The sequence below is a fragment of the Odontesthes bonariensis genome, chromosome 6, assembly GCF_027942865.1.
Source record: "Odontesthes bonariensis isolate fOdoBon6 chromosome 6, fOdoBon6.hap1, whole genome shotgun sequence".
Taxonomy (NCBI): Eukaryota; Metazoa; Chordata; class Actinopteri; order Atheriniformes; family Atherinopsidae; genus Odontesthes; species Odontesthes bonariensis.
The window spans coordinates 11,761,092-11,782,206 of NC_134511.1; the positions used below are offsets into that span (position 1 = coordinate 11,761,092).

At 40.3% G+C, this 21,115-nt stretch overlaps 1 protein-coding gene across 4 annotated transcripts in view; it reads left to right on the forward strand.

The window, feature by feature from the left end:
• ksr2 (kinase suppressor of ras 2) overlaps nt 1-21,115 on the forward strand; it is a 125,027-nt gene that overhangs the window by 18,612 nt on the left and 85,300 nt on the right. For 3 of the 4 annotated variants that reach the window (XM_075467394.1, XM_075467392.1, XM_075467393.1), the window contains exons 4-5: nt 9,394-9,429; nt 12,029-12,530. In XM_075467394.1, coding sequence (XP_075323509.1) covers nt 9,394-9,429; nt 12,029-12,530 — 538 coding nt within the window. The remainder of the gene's footprint in view (nt 1-9,393; nt 9,430-12,028; nt 12,531-21,115) is intronic. The other variant, XM_075467395.1, reaches the window with a different exon arrangement.

The window sequence follows — 21,115 nt, forward strand, 5'->3', positions numbered from 1 at the left end:
GGGGGATTTGAGGCGAGGTCAACACTTTGGGTTCATTCTCATGTTTTCCAAGTTGCCCCTGAGCAGTTTTCACGGTGTGGTGGGTAGATTCCCGCGCTAGAAAAGGCTGCTTTCATCAGGGACTCTTTGAAAAGTTTAGATTTGTTGTACACACCAATGTTAAATCTGCATGAATGCTAGGACCAGATGTTTCCAAGCATTGAGAATAGACTTTCAACTGATTAATTAATCTTTCTCTAACTGTAACGATAAACTACTGCAACTGCATTGTTAACATCTGTGTAGTTTTTTCTTGGCAATTTAATTGAACTGGTAAGAGTTTATATTCCTGATTCCTTTTTTTTAATACGTTTGAAAAAACCCTCTCTTTTAGTGCAATGATTTGTTATAATTTAAGATACTGATATCAATTGGATCCTCTAGAAATGATGCAGCTCTTATTGTCTCATTGACTTTATTAAGCATGATATGTTTCCAGGGGAGCTTTAGTGTATGTCATTTGTCCACTATGGGCAATATGGCAAAATATGTGCTATTCTGGATGCAATTCCAAAAACAAAACAAAGAAAAAACTCTTGTCACAAATTCCTTAGTTAAATAATGTCTCCTGCTGTTCTGGATGGCTACGGAAAATGAATGAATGAATGAATAGATAGATGGATAAGGTGTTATTTGATGCCATAGGCTGTGTCTCAAAGATCTAAAAATTGAGTTTTGCCTTCTCCTTTTTAGCTAAAGAAAGTAAACTGTACAGGTAGCCTTTCTGAAAGTACCATTAAAAGGCACAGTCGTCTTATTTTGTTTTCACTAACAGAACTTGACAGATATGCACTTCCTTTGTTGCCCACCAGGTGGCTTTAAAAGACCACATTTTGCTCTCACTGTTAAATGGACAAACTTTGCAGTGATGAGAGCTAACCAGAAGGGGGCAGTAGAGCATCACTGAAACTTGGCTGGTTGGATTAGCAGCAACCTTTACTCGTTGGATAACATATGTGCGTCTCCTCTCCTCTCCTCAGCAGCACATGTAGACGCTCTGTTCTGTAACAGATGTCCTTTCCGAAAGGGGACTGCTGAATAATTACTCAAATTAACTTGATGAGTAGTCTTTCTTCAGCGTGCCCTCAACAAAACTCCACTAAAGCAGTATTTTATACGAGGAGGTTTAACTTGGCTATAGACATTCTGACAAGCAGTGCAGCCTTAAAAATCAGACTATTTGCAAGGCGGCTGGCATCTCAAAACACTCTCTGTTTGTCCATGTACTCATTTGTCAGTCTGGCTGGGTACAGAGGCAGAATTTGTTCAGGAACATAGACAGGCATACAGAAGTTGCCTTGCAGAATCCATCAGGCGGTTGCTGTCAGCCGTGCCTCAGTCCAGCTGGGTTTATAGAAGTTGGAGTTTACTTGTCTGTGGACACAGCTTTTGCCATCACTCTCTCTGGGACTTTGGATATGGCCACAGAATGTCTAGAAAAACAAAACAAAAAATGACTGGAATTTGTATATCGGTGCAAAAGTAGAAACAAAACTAAACTTTGAACATATTAACAAAATTTCATGTCAAATTTCATGTTAGGCCAAACTAAACCACCTTGAGCTTTAAACATAAAAGACACTTGGGATTTTCTTTTAAATTGAGCAAATCTCTTAATCAACATCATCTGATCAGAGACACTTGAAAAACATGTTTGTTGACGCCTCTCATTTCTGTCTATAAAAAAACTGTAAATTAGAGAAAACAACAACCATATAGCAGTGAGCAAGTGATACTGATGCCAATGAATGTGCTCTACAAAGTCTCAGCTGCACGTCTACCAAAATATGAAACGCAACAAATGCTACGTCCGTTTCACCAGACCCAGCCCAAGTGCATCTCATTTGAAAGAGGACAAGTTCGGAAATGTAAAAAATTAAATTGAAACACAAAGGCTACAAACTGTTAGCCTGGGTGCCAGCCGAACTTAGCCCCGCCCATAAAAGTTTTTGTCGGGAAGTTCGGTCTGGCTCTGCTCAGTTGGGAAATCATTATGCCCGACCAAGAATCGGTCGACCCAATCAGATTGCCAGGGCGGGCTTTATACGATGATGGACAGATGATCAACAGGGACATTATCGACTACGTCACTAAAGAGCGCTTGGTTTGACTTCGTTTGAAACAAACATGGCTGCCGCTGGAGAGCTAGGGTGTGTAGATTCTGCCATCGAGTCTGTTCTACAGGATCTCCACATTGTATTCATTTTGAAAGACGAACAGAGGAACGCGATAAAGGCTTTTATCGATAGAAAAGATGTTTTTGCCGTCCTTCCTACAACAAGTGTGTGTCGCTTAATCTACGTGACATACTACGTTGCTCTGATTGGTTGTAGGTCTATCCAATTGAGCGAAGAGGCATTTTTTCTCCTGGTTCGGTTGAAACACGCCCCATACTCAAATCTCTATTGAGCGGTATCAGACTCACATTCTGACTAGAATCGTGAGTATGACGTAGTCGGGCTAATAAACTGTAGCCTTCCTTGAAAACTGAGAAATGCTTGCAACAGAGCGAGATGCCATGATGACGATTGCCCTCTCACGGTTGGCCAGAACAGAGAACCACTGGACGTTAACAAAAGCTCCCTTCTGTAGCGGGAGTTCAGTTTGTCTGGAAAGGGTTTCATTTTTTCCATTATACTATGTCCTTCAGCACACTCACGTCTTCAGCTCTTGTTGAAAGTTTTATTCAACCATGTCTGAGGATGAAAAAGAGAAATCTAAACTAAAGTCTGGAAGTGAGTTGCAAGTTGAAGCCTCTCACACACCTCCAGTGTTCCTCTCTTGAGATGTGGTGTCCTGCAACTGTGACCCTAATGTGTTGAATACCGTGTTATAAGTCTTGACTCTTTGTGACTGAAACACTCCGGTGCCAATGTTCCCTGATGATTTGGAGGTGTTTTTTTCTGGTCTCGTAATGGCAAGGGGGGTGAGACAGAACCAGCTTTGCGTGTAGCTTTTGAACAAATTAGACCGAAGACGTTATTCAATTTACTTAATTTGAGTGGAACTTACTTACTCAGATCGTTGATTAAATTGTAGAATTGTTCAGCATTCCCCCACTCCCTTACTCCTTAAATCCAGATTTTACACTAGATTTCCCCATGTTTTATAATCAGCATTGATTCAAATGTATTTAAGGATGTATCAAATTAACCCTGGACTGTTTGAACGCTGACAAAAAAAGATTTGCCATTCACCCTGTAACTCACCTTTAATCACCAAAGTCCAAATCCGGCCCCATGTTGTCACACATGACAGCATAAGTTTGCACTGGAGGTCTAGGCTGTCTTGTATCGCTGTGTTTGTCATTTCCTCTCTGCTGCATACTGTTTTCATTACCTTCCCTGCCTCTCCTCTTCATTTGTGGTTTCAATCTTCCTCCTCTCCCTCCTTTTCTCTGGCTCTCCAGAGACAAGGTCTGGCCATACAGAGCCACTAATGGGCTCTTTTAACAGGGGGCTTGGTAGAGATGTGCGAATGCAACACCACCACCACAGAGCAGTGAGAGGCACTTTCAGCCGACAGAAATTCAAGGCTTGCAGCGACGTCCTTCATATTCTTACCCAGATGGTGAAGGAGATGTGTCATAGCTTCCAAACACTGACACATTTGCACATCTGTGTGTGCGAGCATTTGAGCACGTCACAGGGATTCTGTGAGCACCCATATTTTAGCATAATTTTTTCAAGAATCTACGACGAATAAATGTTTTTAAGAGTCAAACACTCCTATATAAAGCATTTTAGGCATGATAGATGTTGAGGATGCTTTACAAGAGTGATATTTTTGATACAATATTACAGATATGCATTCAAACTCAATGAATGAAATCAGGGAGGAGGGTATACAGATTTATGTGGGTTTTTATTTTCCAAAGAAAACATGTTGCTAGTTTATGAGTCATCAGGAAATAGGTTGAAATTGGCAGACATTGACAGTCATAGACTGCAATCCTGGCAGTTTATATACCACATACATCTTTAAATAAAGAGGAAGTATCAAGTAAATGTATGTGGCACCGTGGTGTATGGATGGAGGAAGGAAACTGATACAAGTTAATAGAATTTTTTCACTACAAGCTCTCGGGATTGCAGTTCACAAGTTGCAGTTAGGATGAGTCATTCAATTTGGATGCAGCCGGCCGGTCCATGGTGCGGCAAAATGCACCCATTATCCAGCCTGCCCCTAAGTCTACACACAGGTGCACACACATACATCCTTCCCACATCCTTCCATCTGCTGATCAGGTAATAGTATGGATCTTTGCTGTGCGCAACAGGTCTCTCTGTGCCTTTGCTCTGTAATCTTTGACAACTGACAGGGATGTCACCACGCTCTGCATTGAGACAGCTTTGCATGCGCACAAACACCTAATTGGCTTCAAATGCCATCAGCAAGAAAAAGAGATCAACACGGGCAAAGTCAAAGAATATTAAAGGAAGGGATCGGAGGAAGAAGGAGGCACATGTGCATGTGCGTGTGAGGGAGGAGGGGGAGACATGGAATAATGAGAGAAAATGAAGGGAAGAAACAACAGGAGGTAAAGAAGACTCGTTCTCATGTCGAGAAGAAAAGCTCATATTGAAACGGGCAGGAAAACCACCAGAAGAAGTATTGGCTGAACCCCCAATATCCTTCTTCCCCCCCCAGGTAGTTTGTATTGACTGTTAACTAATTAGCTGAGTCTAACTTTGAGTCCCACTGATTACACTGCCAGTACCTTCCACAAGCCGTCAACTCAAAAGACTCCAGATTAAAAAGGGACGCTTAATTTATTGAACACAGCCATTGCCCTTTTCACTAAAACCTGTTTACAATGGCTTTAAGACAGACCAGCTACAGTGGCATTTCACTGCCATTTAGCCAAAAGAAGCAACATATCTAGAGGTAATTAGTCCAATTATGAGGCTGTTATCAGCCTTTCTCAAAGCCTTTGTGCACGTTAAGTTTGCCCCAGTAATGGTGGTGGGCTGTGCTTTTTGCATTCATCACTGCAGAGGAGCAGCAGTTGTGAATGCTCCAGGTGCACCGTTTAGTGCCCTACACTTGATGTGATGTGACAATGGAAGATTGATTATGAAGTTAAACATAAACACCATCAGCATTTGCTAATAAAAGGGGAGAGACTAACACATTTCTTAAAGCAGGGGGCTGACATTTTGGAGATTTTCCCACTTTAGAGCTCATTTGTACTAGCATGGAGGGATCCCACTGTGTCACCCTCAGCCCCTGCAGACAGGTATGTTTTTTTTGCAGTGCAGACAAACGATCCTCCAAAAAGCTAAATGTGCATAGACTACAGAGATGATTGATTGAATGCTGTTTGACTGAAAGTTAGCTGAGGCTGGGAAGGGCTGACGACAATTGATATGTAACAAAGAGGACAAAGCCCCATAAACAAGAAATTGCAAAGAAGCACAGGTGAAAAGCTCAAACAACAGCAGTGCAGGACAATAAAAGGGTGCAATCTACATTTTGTTTCACTCCATCACAAAGGAGATGTTTGTCCACTTTGACATCTGTCTTTTCTCATGGAGAACAAAGCTAAAGCACCAACAAAAGCACAGTTAAAGCCAAAAGCAGCTCCAGTTCAAATTGTTGCACTTTTTACATACCACCTTATCTTCTTTATAACATGTAGACGTGTGTTTGTGAAGCCCTTACCCAGAGAGCTTGCAGAAGCATGTTCAGCCCCTTGGGTATGACGATAGTTAATAATGGCTGCGTCTAAAGAGCATAGCGTGGATGCTTACTTTGTTGGTCATGTAAGAATTAGTATTTCTTTATTTCTTGATTTAAAGTAGGTGACTTTTTAGATGATCAACGCTGTGTTGTCTAAATAGGCTTGAAGTTTGTTTTGTCTCTTGTTTTCTTTTCTTTCGGGTTTAGCATAGTAGTATACAACAGGTTTATCAGAGCAATTTCTTTCTTTCTTTCCAATTGATGGATGACCACTCTATTTCAATAGCTACAGCCACCCCTAATGCGCACGGCGCACATTTTTTTTTAGTCTCAAAATGTCAAGAAGATGGAATACCACTGAATGCTTAAGTTTTCAAGGAACTAATAGTACAAACCCCTCAAAACAACTTCTAAAACCTGTTGTAGGATGATTTTCTTTTGTTTTTTCTTATTTAAGTTTTTGGGTGGCAGACACCTCAAAGAAAATGTAAACAGAGCACTAGCTTATCACTTCCTGAGTTGTACGCATATCCAACACTGACAAAGAAACACTGACACTCATTTCGGGATCTGGACACAGAAAGACAGGGTACCTCCTTTTTTTTTAATAAAAATTATTCATTAATGAAGCTTTTTGCTACCAGAGACTACCTATAGCTACTAAAAGAAACAACCAACAAACAAATATGAAAACATAGATTTTTTTTTAATTTATTAGCTTCCAAGGTTCAAATCTCACCAAAAACACATCTAAACCTTTGAAAAACCTCAAGCGAATATATAACAGTAGGCACTTTAACACTGGGCAGCAACATAAGCCTTTGATGGTGAAACATGTAAATGAAAGTTAAAGTTATATTATTTAGGATACATTTTGTAATGGATAATTGTAGTTAAAACTGAAATCAAGCGATTATGTCCGGTGCAGATTTGTGCCCTTCTGTGACTTTGCTGGGGAGCAGGACATTGCTTGCTCATTACGACAATAATCAGTTTTTTTTCGCAGATGAACATGAAAAGCGGTTCAGGATGCATTTTGTTGTCTTGTTTAGTGATACCCTTTAAATGCCACTTGATGGATTTAGAAAGATTAGCAGGAAAGTAAAGGAAAAGCAATAAAGAAAAGCAAATTGAATCTCACAGCAGCCGTGCTTTTAATTGAATTAATTCCGAACAACAGCAACAAAGGATTTTACGAAGGACAGACCGACAGGCTACTACACTGATGAAATGCCTTTTAGCGCCCTGAAGTTGGGATAAATTATAGGACTATGGAAATGCATTTCAACTGAAGATCAAAGCTTTCCAAAGACAGCGACTTCTGAAATGTCCTTGATACACTGACTAACAAGCACAAGTCAGGTACACAAATCAACTTAGATTGCAGTTCTCCAAGGACCTGTGCACGGTCTGTGTTCTTCATTTCATTTCAAAGAGCTGTTTTTGGTTTGACTCAGGCATTTGCTCAGGTGAGACTATCTGACAGAAGAAATCCACAAGTCAGGCCCAGTTAGTGTTTTGCTGTGGCAGTTGCTAAGATACTAATGTGCTCCATGATTTGACTCATTATTTGAAGCAACAGTTTCATGTGTGAGATGCAAGTTCAGTGCTTCTCTTGCAGAGAATTTTCACCTGGGTATCAACTTGACAAACACTGTCAGAAGTACTTGTACAGAGAGGCTGCTTCATGCAAGAGTATAATTACCAGAGGGAAACTAATGATTTGTACGGAGGTGATCGGTCAGCATTTCCAGAAACGACCTAATTTTGAAATGTATGGCATTAATTGGCACCTCGTGTGTCAGGTTTTAGACATCTTTCAACTAGCCCACAGGCAATCATCCCATCTGTGATGTCAGTCTCATTCTCTTTATCAGAGTTGATTAATGTTCGTACGACATCAAGCTGAACTTTTACATTTCTGAGTGGCCTGTGGCAGTTAGATATCTCCTAATAAAAGAGGCTTGATTGAGCTCGCCCTCATCTTTTCCAACATTCGTGGATGAGCACTTTCTCAGGCCCACTCGTCTTTTCTCCATCTTGATATCTTTCTGAAGGGTTTTGCAGAGGTGAGTAATGGGTTCAAACACAAGTGTAAATGTGGTCCTCAGGCGGTCACACCAAGGGCAGAGACAGCTTGAGTCAAGAGATCCCGACTAATTCCCCGAGGTGTGAATTACAGCTGTTAACAAGGCGTGCTATCTTCAGACTGATGAGTTACTTTAGATGCGTTTTATGTTTGTGGAGTCACAAATGACTGTTGATGTAATTAAAATGACTGCTGGTTTGCAAAAGTGTGGTCTTAAGTAATGCATGTCATGTAAATGACTCATTACAGGGATGTGTTCTCTGCAGCAGTTATATGACATACAGTGCTGAAATACCAAAAAGATTTCCATGACAACCAGGAACTATCTTTATCTCCTTACTTTTCTAAAGTGGCATTCTACAAAAACATTTATCTTGAACTGAATTGGAATATATTTTAACGGTCTTGAAGAGAAATTATTTGCTGACTTTGAAAAGTGCCCTGAAATCATTTTTGTTAAAAATTGGCACAATTTGATTAGATTAAATTGAATCAAACTGAAATATATGATGGATAGATTTAGCTCTGCGACTCCCAATGAGCCCATAAGTCAAAGCTAGAAATCTGTCTGTTAACAAAGCAAACCTACCTACCTCTTCCGTTTTGGTTAATATCGTTGTGTTTTCTCTTTTGCCGTTGTGATTTTTTACTTCAGGGCCACCATACCCATGTCCACCAAGGACAACCAGAGCCCTCCTACTATGCACGAAAAATTATTTTTGTTCTATTAAACACAAAGTTGAACCTTTTAAGTTAAATGTCTCTGAGAATTATGGAGATGACACACATAACTGCAAAAAGGAATCTTCCAGTGTCCTAAGATTGCTGTAATATAAATCGAATTGGTTTGAATTGATCACTAGTCATTAGCTATGTGCCACCATTTCCGTTCTATTTCCCTGAAGTAAAATCCTCTTGTAATGTAAATCCAGCAAAGTGTCAACATTCTCCTTCCTTACCTCCTCCATCAGGATATCTGAAAGTATTTTTTTAAAAAGGGGAAAAACAAGACTTGAAAATTTGTGTAATAAGCCTTTTGTGTCTTTTCAGCTTTCTTTTCTCAAAGTTCATAATTATTCGCGGCCTCTTTTCCATAACATTACAGAATGGGAAGGGCTGTTTTACCCCAGGTTCTGCAACTCACATGGGACCTTTTTTTTTTTTTAATGGTAGATATTTCCAGTGGTATATCTGATGTGATGGGTATTGATATTTTGTTTGAAGTTTGTGTTTTTGATGCTTGCAATTCCTAAGAGACATCCTCATGGGGGAAAAGAAAATAATGACACAAGCCCCAAAAAGAAAACTGTTGAGAGTTATGGATAGAAATTTGCATTAGTGGTGGCTAGAAGGTCATTAGCAATTTGAAAGAAGGTTAGTTCTGCACACGCTCAATGAAGCTTGACATACTGCATCTGCTTAGATATACTGAGGATACATTTTCTACAAACATTATGTTTTGTTTTCCAGAACAGTCTTTTGTTTATAGATAAGTGCAGATGGAAAGATAGATTTTTGCAGACTATTTCAGCTGCTTCCCTTTCCAGCTCAATAAACACAATCTTTTTTGTTTCTTTCTGAAGAACAACTTGAGGAGGATAAATTGCACAGTAACGGAGGTAACGTATTGTCATCTGACCTCAAAAACACTCATTTTGGCTGCTCACTTTCAAGTCTCTTACTTCTGTTGCTGTTTTTCTTTCTCATTCAACTGAAAGTTAAGTTTTGATGAAAGTTGGCTTTGTGTTATGACTCATGTAGCTTTGCCCTTTTATGTTTTTTATGCACTTTTCTATTTCTCTCATTCTATTGCTCCATTCACTGATGCTTAATCGGCTCCACATCAGCCTATTTTAACAACGCTGCTCTACTAATATGTCCGCATCACACAACTGCAAAGTTAATTCTTCATTACTGAAACCAAGCACTTCAGCTTGTAAATGTTTGCTTGCTCCCTGTGTTTATCTTACTCCTGCAATCAAGAGATACCGCTAATGGATGTTTTAGTGTTAAACGTACAGCAGGAACCAATTTAGATAACTTGATACACCACATTATGCACAAACATTCCCTCAAATTAAAGAAATAATAATAAAAAAAAAAAAACTTCTTTCACAAGGGGCATCATGGCATGCATGCGTTTGGTTTGGTTCTCTCTTGGAGAAGTGCTTAGAAGCCTTTAAATTAAAAGTAGGTTTGTTTTAGTCATAAAAGCATAGTTTCAGCAGTTTTAATTGTCTATCTTAAGAGACTTCCTGAAAGTTATGAGGTGCGTTGAGTAACTATAGCGCTTCTAAAAATGTATTTCCTTTAAAAAGCAGTGAGCAAAATGAGCAAAATCCCATTCATCTACATGGTGTCACTTAAAGGTGGGGTAGGGGTTCTTTTTCTGGAGCATTTTTTTACATATTGCTTGAAATACTCTTCACAACCCCATTACAACCAATTAATTAAAAGTTTTGACACAAAAATGAAAAGTTTTAGTGGCCTCTAGAACGAACAATCCAGGAAAAACACTATCCAATCATACTGAACAGACCGTTAACGATGATTGGATTCTGATGTGTCTATCAAACTGCAATCTGCTCCTCCCTCCCCCTCCTTCCCCCTGTGCGCGTACCCTTCTTCGTGAACGAATTACGCGTGTCCAGAAGCTTGGCAGGAAGCTAAACTAGAGCCAGCTTGGCTAGCACCTAGCATTATTAAACGGTTCATTATGATGTTGAAAGGTATTTTCTTACCTGTGAATCCGCCATGAGAAAAAGTTAGCAAAAGTTAGCCAAACCAATCGATGCTTGCTGTCAGAACAGCGCTCGTGCACCTTCGTGCTCGTGAACAAGCATTGCGCGTTCATGTACTCTAGAGGCGTGGCTTCGGGGGGAAAGTCTGAAGAAAGGGGTTGGGACTTTTGACCTGTGTATTTTCAAAATGCAGCTTCGCTGGACTCAAAATCCAGGATCTCCTCCCCTACCTATAAGGAAAAGAAATCTTGAAACCTGAACAAATTTAGCCAAAAGTGTTTGCATGGCTGGATACCACAACAGATATCAATAAAAATAACTAGTTTAGTAGCTTGAGTGAATCCTTTAAAGGTTTTTTATGGAAATGATAACTTTGAAAGGTCAGTTGCTGCTGACCAGCTAGCCCTGTTCTGTCAGGTCCTCCCTTATCCTCAGGTTGATCAGATTGCTGTTGTTATGGTCCTTCATGTCATTCACACTGCATCTTGCAACCATGGCCCTATTTCTGCTTTGCAGCCTTGGTAAACGTGACATAGCAGCATATAATCCAGGTTGTGGCTGAAGAGCCCCCTCCTTCATACGAGAACAGGGACTACTGTTGCCAACTGCTGACTGAGACATTTGGAGTCCATTTTAAGAGGAGAGACTCAATGGCAAATGATGCGGACTGCCACAACCATCAGTTGATTTACAAGTGCAGTTCAGTTGAGCTACAGGTACAGCTTGAGAATACCATTTAATTGGAATAATCTCTCTGTCCCTGGACAAGCGTGGGAAGCATTGGAGGAACAATGATATATTAATCAAGGTATTTCCGACCTCTGTATGAAATGCTGTGATGTCCCCCTTTTCAGGTTGCTAGATTTGGACTTTTTCTGGTTGATTTTGTATGTCACACAGACCACAACAGTTGAAAAATAATTAAGATCATGGCAAACTGGTTCCAAGTCGAGTGATGAAAGGGACAGCTTCACAGCTCTGTACATTTCATACCGGCTGTACGCTTTTCGTCTTTTACGAATGAGATGTTCGCTATCCATTGCGGTTATTGGTGCAGTTTCGGTGCAATCTGTTGGTTTCCTTAGCTAGGAAATTGTTTTTGAATTGGCTCTATATTAATGAATTGGATTATTTTATAAATAATTATGATTACAATGAATTGAATTCCAATTGGCTTGAATTGGACTTTATTATTTAAGTGCCTTGAGATGACATTTGTTGTTTTTGGCGCTATATAAATAAAAATGAATTGAATTTAATTTAAAATTGTTGTGATAATAATCTGAGCTTGTAGACTTTAAAAATTTCAATTTTGAATGGTTTCAGTCAGATTAACACAATAATTAAAGTTTTTTTTCAAAGACATGCAAACTCACTGAGTCACCTGGCTGGTCTGCAGAAGACGGAAGCCTGGGCTAATTTGTCAGCAGCAACTACATTTTCAAAATATATCTATATCTTTGCACTCTTCCAACAGGGAGCCAGGCGAAACAGGACTGGTCCATCCAGTGGCCCACCTCTGAATCGGGCAAAGAAAATACTCCAGTGTGCCAGCCAGAGGTCAGTCAGTGGATTCGGTTCCAGCTCTCCCAAAGTCCTAAAGTCCAGTCCAAGTACAACCAGCACATGTGCCAGAGCCCCCAGGCCCTGCCCCCCCCTTTATACACTGATCGGCTCACTGTCGACAGCCCAGCCACAGGGTTTTTCCCTTCCTTGGACTTTGGTCATCGCTCCCTGCCCCCATCACCACGCCAGAGGCATTTTGGCCACACGCCTCCTCGGACTCCTTTGGTGGTCAACACTATGACTCCGCCTGGCACTCCCCCCATGCGGCGAAGGAACAAAGTCAAGGCCCCAGGAACGCCACCTCCTCCAAGCCGCAAGCTCATCCATCTGCTGCCAGGCTTCACCGCGCTACACCGTAGCAAATCCCACGAGTTCCAGCTGGGGAACCGCTTGGATGACACGCAGACACCAAAGTAAGTGTTGTACTCCTATGTATTTTCTAACCATAGGGAAAAATAAGTGATGTTAAGAGTTTATTTATAAGTTTGTGAACCAGATTTTTTTCCCCTGAAAAATATCTTTTTAACGTTATTACAAATGCTGTGATTTATCTGCAGATGGATAAAAATGAGATGTCACATGTGGTTTTGGTTTGGCGTCATAATTAAGGACTGGATGATTTTAGAGATAAAAGAAATGTGCCCCACTTTTTCAGTTGTGAAGTTGTAAACCTTTAATCAAAGCCCAATATGTCATTAAAGTCATGCATTATTTGCCCGTTTCCAAACAACATTGTTTTAACAAATTCATGTTAAAATTCAAATTCACACGGAATCATAAAAATGATGTGATTTCTGTAAAGTGGGATGTGCAGTATTCAGATCTTGGTAGCACTCTTATTAGCTACACTGCAACATAAAAAGCGGGATGCAAATCTCATAAATCTATATATTTTTTCAGAACGGAACGTATCATTGAGTTGAAAGGGACATTTCATTATTTCATAAAAAACATTAGTACTTGTTGAATTTCACGGCAGCAACATGTCTAAAAAAAAAAAAAAAAAAACTGGAACAGGACCATGTTTACCGCTGCGTAGCAGCATTTCATGATACACCAAATGTTTTCAGTTGGGGAAAGGTCTGGACTGCACGCAGGACTGTCCAGCACCCGGACTGAGAGGCTCAGCCTTTCTTAGGTGCTCCTACTCTGAAGCCATGCTGTTGTACAGGATTCAGTAGGTGGTTCAGTATGTCATGATGAAATGCTCAAGGCCTTCACTGAAAGATTTGCCATCTGGATGGGAGTATATATTGCCCTACGACCTGTAGCCTACAGATGTAAAAGTATTTAGTTTCATAGGCACTAATGCACCCCATACCATGAGAGATTCAGGCTTTTGAGTGCTGAGAACTGACAGGATGGCCCCTCTCCTCTCCTCTCCTTGCACTGCATGCTGGGAGTCTGAGTGGGGGCGTGAGTATGTGGAAGTTGCTAAGGGGGTTTGAGTGTGGGACGTTTGGGCCTTTTCTAAAACTTTGATCTTGTCTATCATTTATTGATGGTAAGGTAAGAGCAGTTTCATTCATCAATTTGTGGAAAAAGCTGCAAAAACTTTGTTTAGAAAAGTTTGTGTGACGAGTAATGGCGTCCCTCCCTGGTGGAGGTTCGCCGGCCCTGTCAATCAGACACGGGGTTAGAATAGCGTCCGATCCGAGGTACGCTGTGGAGCAGGTGGTGTTGGCAGCGGGGGAGCAGGTCGGCCATGAAAACATCACGTATGGCTCTCGTATGAACAGAGCAGTGGTGGCGTTTCTCCGGGAAGAGTGCCTGGTTCACCGGCTTATTGAGACAGGCCTCTTCCTGGATGACCTGTTTAGTCCGGTGTCACCCCTGTTTACACCATCAACACGGATAACAGGGTCTGGTTTTCCCCCCGTTCATACCAAACGAACTGCTTGAGAAAGAACTGACCTGGTTCAGAAAGTTCGGAAGCGGGTTCAGAGCAGTTCGGCTTGGATATAAAGAGACCTACAGGGAACGACGCTGCGCCGCAGGCCGACGGTTGCAATGGCAGAGTTGAGCCAAAGGCAGCTGAGTGTAATGACAGTGCAGGGGTAGGCACCTCACAAACAGCGGGCAACGGTGACAGCAGCTCACCACAGGCTGACAGCACCGCTCAAGGTGCATCACAGCCTGCTGGTGACACTGGTGGTGCAACTGCCATAAACACTGAAAACAGTGAAAACACCATTGACAGTTTAACACAAACTACCAGTGTCACAAACAAACCTAATAATACAACCGATGAGGAAAATCTTGCTAATAATGATAATATTAACACAGCAACAAAAAATGAAGACGACATGTTTGAAGATGACTCCATGTCTCAGTGCTCAGACACTGTGACACTGGACAGTCAGAACTCATATTCACTCAAGGAAATAAACAACTTTTTAGATGAAACGTATGGAAGACAGGATGTAGAAATAACAGAATTCGTCCCTCAGGTTGACAAATTTATTAAATCTGTCCAAAGAATTAGGAGGGTAGTGGGATATGAACAACTCAGTAAACAAAAAAGATTCCGTTTGAAAAAAAATACTGACAAAACTTAGGAAAGAAAAACGAGAAAAAATCTGTTTAAATGCATAAAAATGAAGACAATGGGTGATGCACTGAAGGTGGTGTTCTATTGGTAAGGGTCAACTTTACTCTGTTTCTTTCTCTCTCTTCTCTTCATGGAGACTATCAAATAGCCTCGCTAAAACATCAACAGTGGGAGGGATAGAGAGAAGAGGACAGCATTATCTCAGATAAGGAAAAACAAAAATATAGATATATTTCTTTTACAAGAAACACATAGCTCTGCTGATAATGCAACAGACTGGGGAATGAGTTGGGGAGGACACTGCTTCCTTAGCCATACACCAACCTAAGTGCAGGAATAGCTACTGTGTTTTCACAGCGCCTACATTTAAATTTAATAAACATTTAATATTTCGGCCTGTGAAGTAGAAAAAGGACAAATTCAAATTGTACAAGCAACAATAAAAGACACACCCTTTATTTTCATAAATAACTCAGGCACGGATCGCGTCAGATTATTTCAGAAGCTTAAAGACAAACTGAAACAGTTCAACAGTAGCTCACTTATACAGTAGTTTTAGGAGGAGACTGGAACTGCACCACACAACCAACTGTTGACAGGAACACACGTTAACCGCACCCTCCATCAGCCGTGTTTCTATCTAATCTGGTCAAGGAAAATGATTTTGTTGATGTTTAGAGAACACTTCACTCATCAGTCAGACAGTACACATGGGTTAAAGTCAGTGACGGTAACGTGAGAGCAGCTTGACTAGACAGACTATACATATTATAACCAAGTATATCCAAGTATATTATGCAAATTTGTGTGTAGTTAACACTGAATCGTATTGTGTATTGTTTTTCTTTTTTTTTCATGTTTTTTTTGTCTTTTTGGTATTTTTTTCTATTTATTATATATATAATATATATATATATATATATTATATATATATTTTTTTTCTAATGAAAAATAAGTTGGAATTTGAAATGGAATGGAAAAAAAAAGGTCAAAGGTCTCCTCTTCTCTCCTCTCCAGAGGACAAAGTGCTCATGATTTCTCAAAAGAATTTAAAAATTAGATTGATTTGCACACATACTGTTATGTGCGCAAATCAATCTAATTTTTAAATTTTAACAGTGAATTTAACTGCCTCAGTCCAGTTTAAATGAGCTTTGGTCCACAGAAGACGGCAGCAGTTCTGGATCATGTTCACATATGGCTTCTTCTTTCCATTATAGAGCTTTAACTTACATTTGTGGATGGCACAGTGACCTTTGTTGATAGGTAATGATTTCAGGAAGTGTTTCGGAGTCCATAATATATCATATACTGTAAATAATGGAATTTCCAAAGTTTTTGCAATTCCACAATGAGGAACATCATCCTGAATTTGCTCTGCATTGTATAGACTCAGTATTCGCTGATTTCTGAACCGCTCACTTTTGAGAGGCTCTGCCTCTCTAAGGTGCTTCTTTAATACCCATATCATATTCCTGACCTGTTGAGAACTAACACAAACCTTATTTGCAACGTGTTTTTCCATCTGTCACTTTTTAGCACCACTTACTTCACCGGGCTTTTGTTGACCCCATTCCTGTTTTTTTAGACATGTTGCTGCCATAAAACTGACATTTTTTTATGAGATTGTAAAATGTTTTTTAAACATGTTTTCTATGTTTTGTTGTGAATAAGATATCAATTTATGAGATTTGCAAATCGTTTCATTGTGCTTTTTTTTTTACGTTTCACACAGTGTCTCCACCGTTTGGCATCGATGTTGTAGTTTTAAATATACCTTTTATACCTTTCCTTAAAGAACACTCAATTTAACACCTACCCATTTATTTCAGTATATTTCAGTATTTTAGTACTTGAGATGAATTCCTCCAATTTGACTCGAATGTCTCTAAAAACATGCGCAGTTGCATTGTGGATGGTTGGGAGGCAGATGATGAAGCTGCATGGCTCTTGGTTGTGCCAGTTTGTTTATTTTTTAATGAAGTGTCTCAAATACAGTAACAGTGGTCAGTCACTTTTAGCAGATGGACTGCCTGAAGCAAACATTGAGAGATTCTCTCCACCCTCTCTTTGTCCTGTACAAGGTCTCACTCCATATTTCTACCTGATCCTAGTTGCTCAGAAAGAAAGTTCGGCTCTTACCTTTCTTTTTAACTGCTTTACGACAATATAATCTTACACCACACCCCAATCAGATAAATCCCTCGGAGGACATCGTTGCCCGTAAAGAACCAGTTGCTTGTCGGTAGAGATAAGGGCCGTTCGGGCTGAGTTCCTGACTGGCCATCTCTATGTCTGGTGTTATGTTGATCAGATTGGACCATGAACAGGGTCCGCTATTGCAAGGTAATCAGGAACCAGAGTCTGCCTCAGGAGAGCTGCACTCATTTTGATAATGCCATTAGATGTCGGTGCCCTATCACTGCTACAATTGGTAAGTTAATATTTGGGAGTTGTCCTCTGCTTGTACGATGGCCATCTGGATTATATGTGGTTTGTGCCTGGTTGGAGACAGAACCACTTCTACGAATGTCGGTGGGGATTGGTGTGTGTACGTGCATCTGTGACCAGTGGATCGTACCTGCGGTGAATAGGCTGAAATGGCATTAGAGAATTGATTACCGGTCCCTGAGTGCTGATAGACTGCAGGCTGCACATTGAGCCTGTCTAATCAATGGCCTGTGTTTGCCTGGAAATGTAGCATCTCATTGAGACAAGGCAGATCTGCTGGCTTCTCTGATAGCCCTGTATCTCTGTTAATACATCATAATTGGTTGGAAAATGGCGCTGGCAAGCAACGGGGTGGTTGCTCAGTTCTGGCATGAGAGGCTCTTGTACTTGTTTGTATCTGTGTGTGTGCAAGAGAACTGGCTTCAAAGCAAAGTTGGCATCTGTTTTTTCTTCTTCATGTAAATACCTCGAGACTGGAAATCTAATTACAATTTGATATTCTCTTTCGTCATGCATCAAGATTTCATTATGTTCATTATTTCTTCTAAGTAAGTTTTTCACTTGCTCGCTTTGAATGAAATTTTTTTGCAAACACTTAAGCATACACGTTTGCATCATACAACATTTATCCTGCTTGCTTTATAGATTTACCATCTTCCTTCCATACTACTCATATTGCCCCTTATAACTAAAATCTGAATTTTAATAAGCTCACAATGCTCCCTCTGTCCTGTGCTTAATTGCCTGGCACTGTGGCCACGACACAATAACCGTGGATTACCTTCTGACCCCAAAAAGCACTTTTCTCCCTTTATCTTAATGAGATATAGCTTCATATCTCATTATCACTGCATAATACACCACAGCTCAATGTGAGAAAACTACTCAGCATATGTTGTTGAAGGAGAACTGAAGTTTGGGTTTGCCAATGACACTTCTGTAAATGGCACTTCAGCATGTAAAAATGTCTCTCTTGCCATTCTTTTTATTAAACATTCAAGTGTGCCCATAAATGTAGAGACAAAGGATAGAGGAGAGAACTGCTGCTGAACTGTTGCTGAACTGCTGCAAGCGGGAATCTGACGTATTTGTAAAACTTTTTCTCTTCTTGCGTAAGTTATAGTGACCATAATTTGAAAGCTTGTGGTGAAAGGGATGTAACTGAGCTCATACGATAATTAAAATCATTTAGCAACGTTGTTTCCACTTTCCAATGTCTCCACTGTTTGCTTTCAGAGCATCTTTATTGGGCTGTTTCAATTTCAATAAATTCAATTTTCGGCTGCACAAGATGGGACTCAGAGACTTGTCTTTCTGCAATCATCATCATCTGAAAATCATCTCTGGTTACGGTTGCTTTTTGGTTTTTTTTTCTTCATTGCAAAACTCTGCGAAAGCAATGGTGCCTTGTGAGGACCCTCGCCTTTTGCTTTATAGCTCTGTGATTCCTGGTTTAATGTGTTTGTCTCTAAGATAATGTGTTTTCCTTTCAGTCGCAGTGAACCACAGAATGGTTTCAACCACCGTCCCACAGAAATAATGAGCAAATTGCATCCTCACCGATGTGTTCAGTATTATCTAATCCAAGAAAGTCTCACCCTGAGATGAAACAGCTATCAATCTTGCGAGTCGTAACGGACAAGAGAAGCAAACTTCCATCTGTGTGGTGAAATTGGAATCTTTTTTTTTTTACCACCTGTCATGAGCATGTCCAAAAATATTCACTTGTGCTTCAGAGCTGATTCGCTCCTTTGTCTCCTGAAAGAGATATTAGGTTCTGTTTTTCTCACTCAATGCTCCACTGTCTTTACTGCCATATTCAAACGGGTAGGTACGATAGTTTTTGGCTGCATTTGGTTTTATAAGTGATTAAGCAGAAAGCTCTACGGAGAATGAGATGATGAATATATATCATGTGAATTGTACACATTCACGGATCCTCTATTGAGACTAAACATTAATCAGTTTAGCTATGCATCCTCCAGAGATTGATTTTTAATAGCACAGATAAACAATGCTTCTTGTTAGAAGAGGAGTCATACCAGAAAATAAATAGTCATTTTAGTGATCATAGACAAACATGATATTGGGTCTTTTAATTTGGTTACATCTGTCTTTAGGATAAATATGCACACCCCAGAATGACATTCTCTTAAAAATATGTGTTAATCTTATTAATGATATTACATTTCTGTCTTGATCTCATAATACTTACTGTATATTGTTTTAAATGTATAAAAAAGTTTTTCGTTATACTTTCACTGTGTAGAAATTCATACATTTGGTATACATCTAAAATCTGCAGATTTCTTTATGACTGGTTAGAAGCACATTGTTTTAGTTCCTATGGTAATGACTCAGGCTGATAGATGCGATGTAAAAATAGATCTTCTGGCACGGCTTTAACAAATAGCAAAATCTCGCCAATAAGTAGGGTGTGAAATTGTTTGCAAGTTTGCAAGTAGTTGTGTCGTTTCTTTGTAATGTAAGAAGTCTTTTCTTTTTGTTACATTTACTATTGTAACAGCAAACATTTGTTTTTTGTTTTCTTTCTGTGCGTTAAAACTAATACTCCGAGTCAACAATTCAGAATATTCATTGTTTCAGCTAAAAAAAAAAGAGAGAAAAAAAGCATGAGCCTGAAGCTATTTCAAGAGGGGGTGGTATTTTACAGTCACCCCTCTTGTTTGCAAGTGTACATTCTACATTACTCTGCCATGACAACACTACTGCATATTCCTTACTCTATAATTAATGGGATGATACAAGCATGAAACAGAATACGCTGAGTCCGAGGGGGGGCGGGGGAAGCAGTGATTAGTTGAAAATGGCCTGGGTCATTCAGTGTACGAACACCGACAATAAACATACATATGCAGCTGGAGACTACTAGACGCATTCGTATACCAATTTAAAATTCCAGTGTGTATAAGAGGATCTATTGTGAAAAACCCAATACGAGCTTAATAACTATTTTTTTCAAATAGTATGTAGTTGAGTGCAAATTAGAATGATTGTGTTTTTATTACATTGCACCAAAGCAAGTTACTCTCTCCCAAAGATAATCACTGTTCCAGAACCGCCTGAAACACCTTTTTTATTAGGGACCGAGCAGTGAAACTGCAAGGACCCTATTGTATTTGTAAGGTTTCTTTTTCTACATTCTTATTCTTTGTAAAAGGTGCTTGAAAACTCTTGAAATTTTGCAAGCACCACCTGCCAGTCGACGACATGAAAGAATCTAAACATTATATTTTTGGGAGTCGCTCATTGACTCTGTAGCGCCCCCTACGATGCTTAAAAATGGTACCCGCATTGGGCTTAGTTTCGCGTAGGACTAAGAAATTCGATACACTCATTCATCATGCCCAGACGCACAAAAAGTCTCTTGCCGCCATGGTCCCACGTCCACAGGAAGGCGGCCATTTTGGATGGAAAGTGCGTTTTCGTGCCATTTTTGCCCGATTCCACGCATTGCATATGATTGAACTTGTCCTACAGATTTAATGCTACAGACTTCAAACTTGGCCAGGTTACTCTTAAGACATGGGGGGAAAAAAATCATTGGGCAACTTTTTCAAAACGGGGGCTGCACGGTGGTGTGGTGGTTAGCACCGTCGCCTCACAGCAAGAAGGTTCCAGGTTCAACACCCAGCTGGGGCCTTTCTGTGTGGAGTTTGCATGTTCTCCCCGTGTATGCGTGGGTTCTCTCCGGGTACTCCGGCTTCCTCCCACTGTCCAAAAATCATGCATGTTAGGTTGATTGGCATCTCTAAATTGTCCTTAGGAGTGAGTGTGAGCGTGCATGGTTGTTTGTCCCGTTTGTCTCTATGTGGCCCTGCGATGGACTGGCGGCCTGTCCAGGGTGTACCCCGCCTCTCGCCCATTGACTGCTGGGATAGGCTCCAGCCCGCCCGCGACCCGATCGACGGATTCAGCGGTATAGATAATGGATGGATGGATGGAACTTTTTCAAAACTCAAAGGCCGCGTGGCC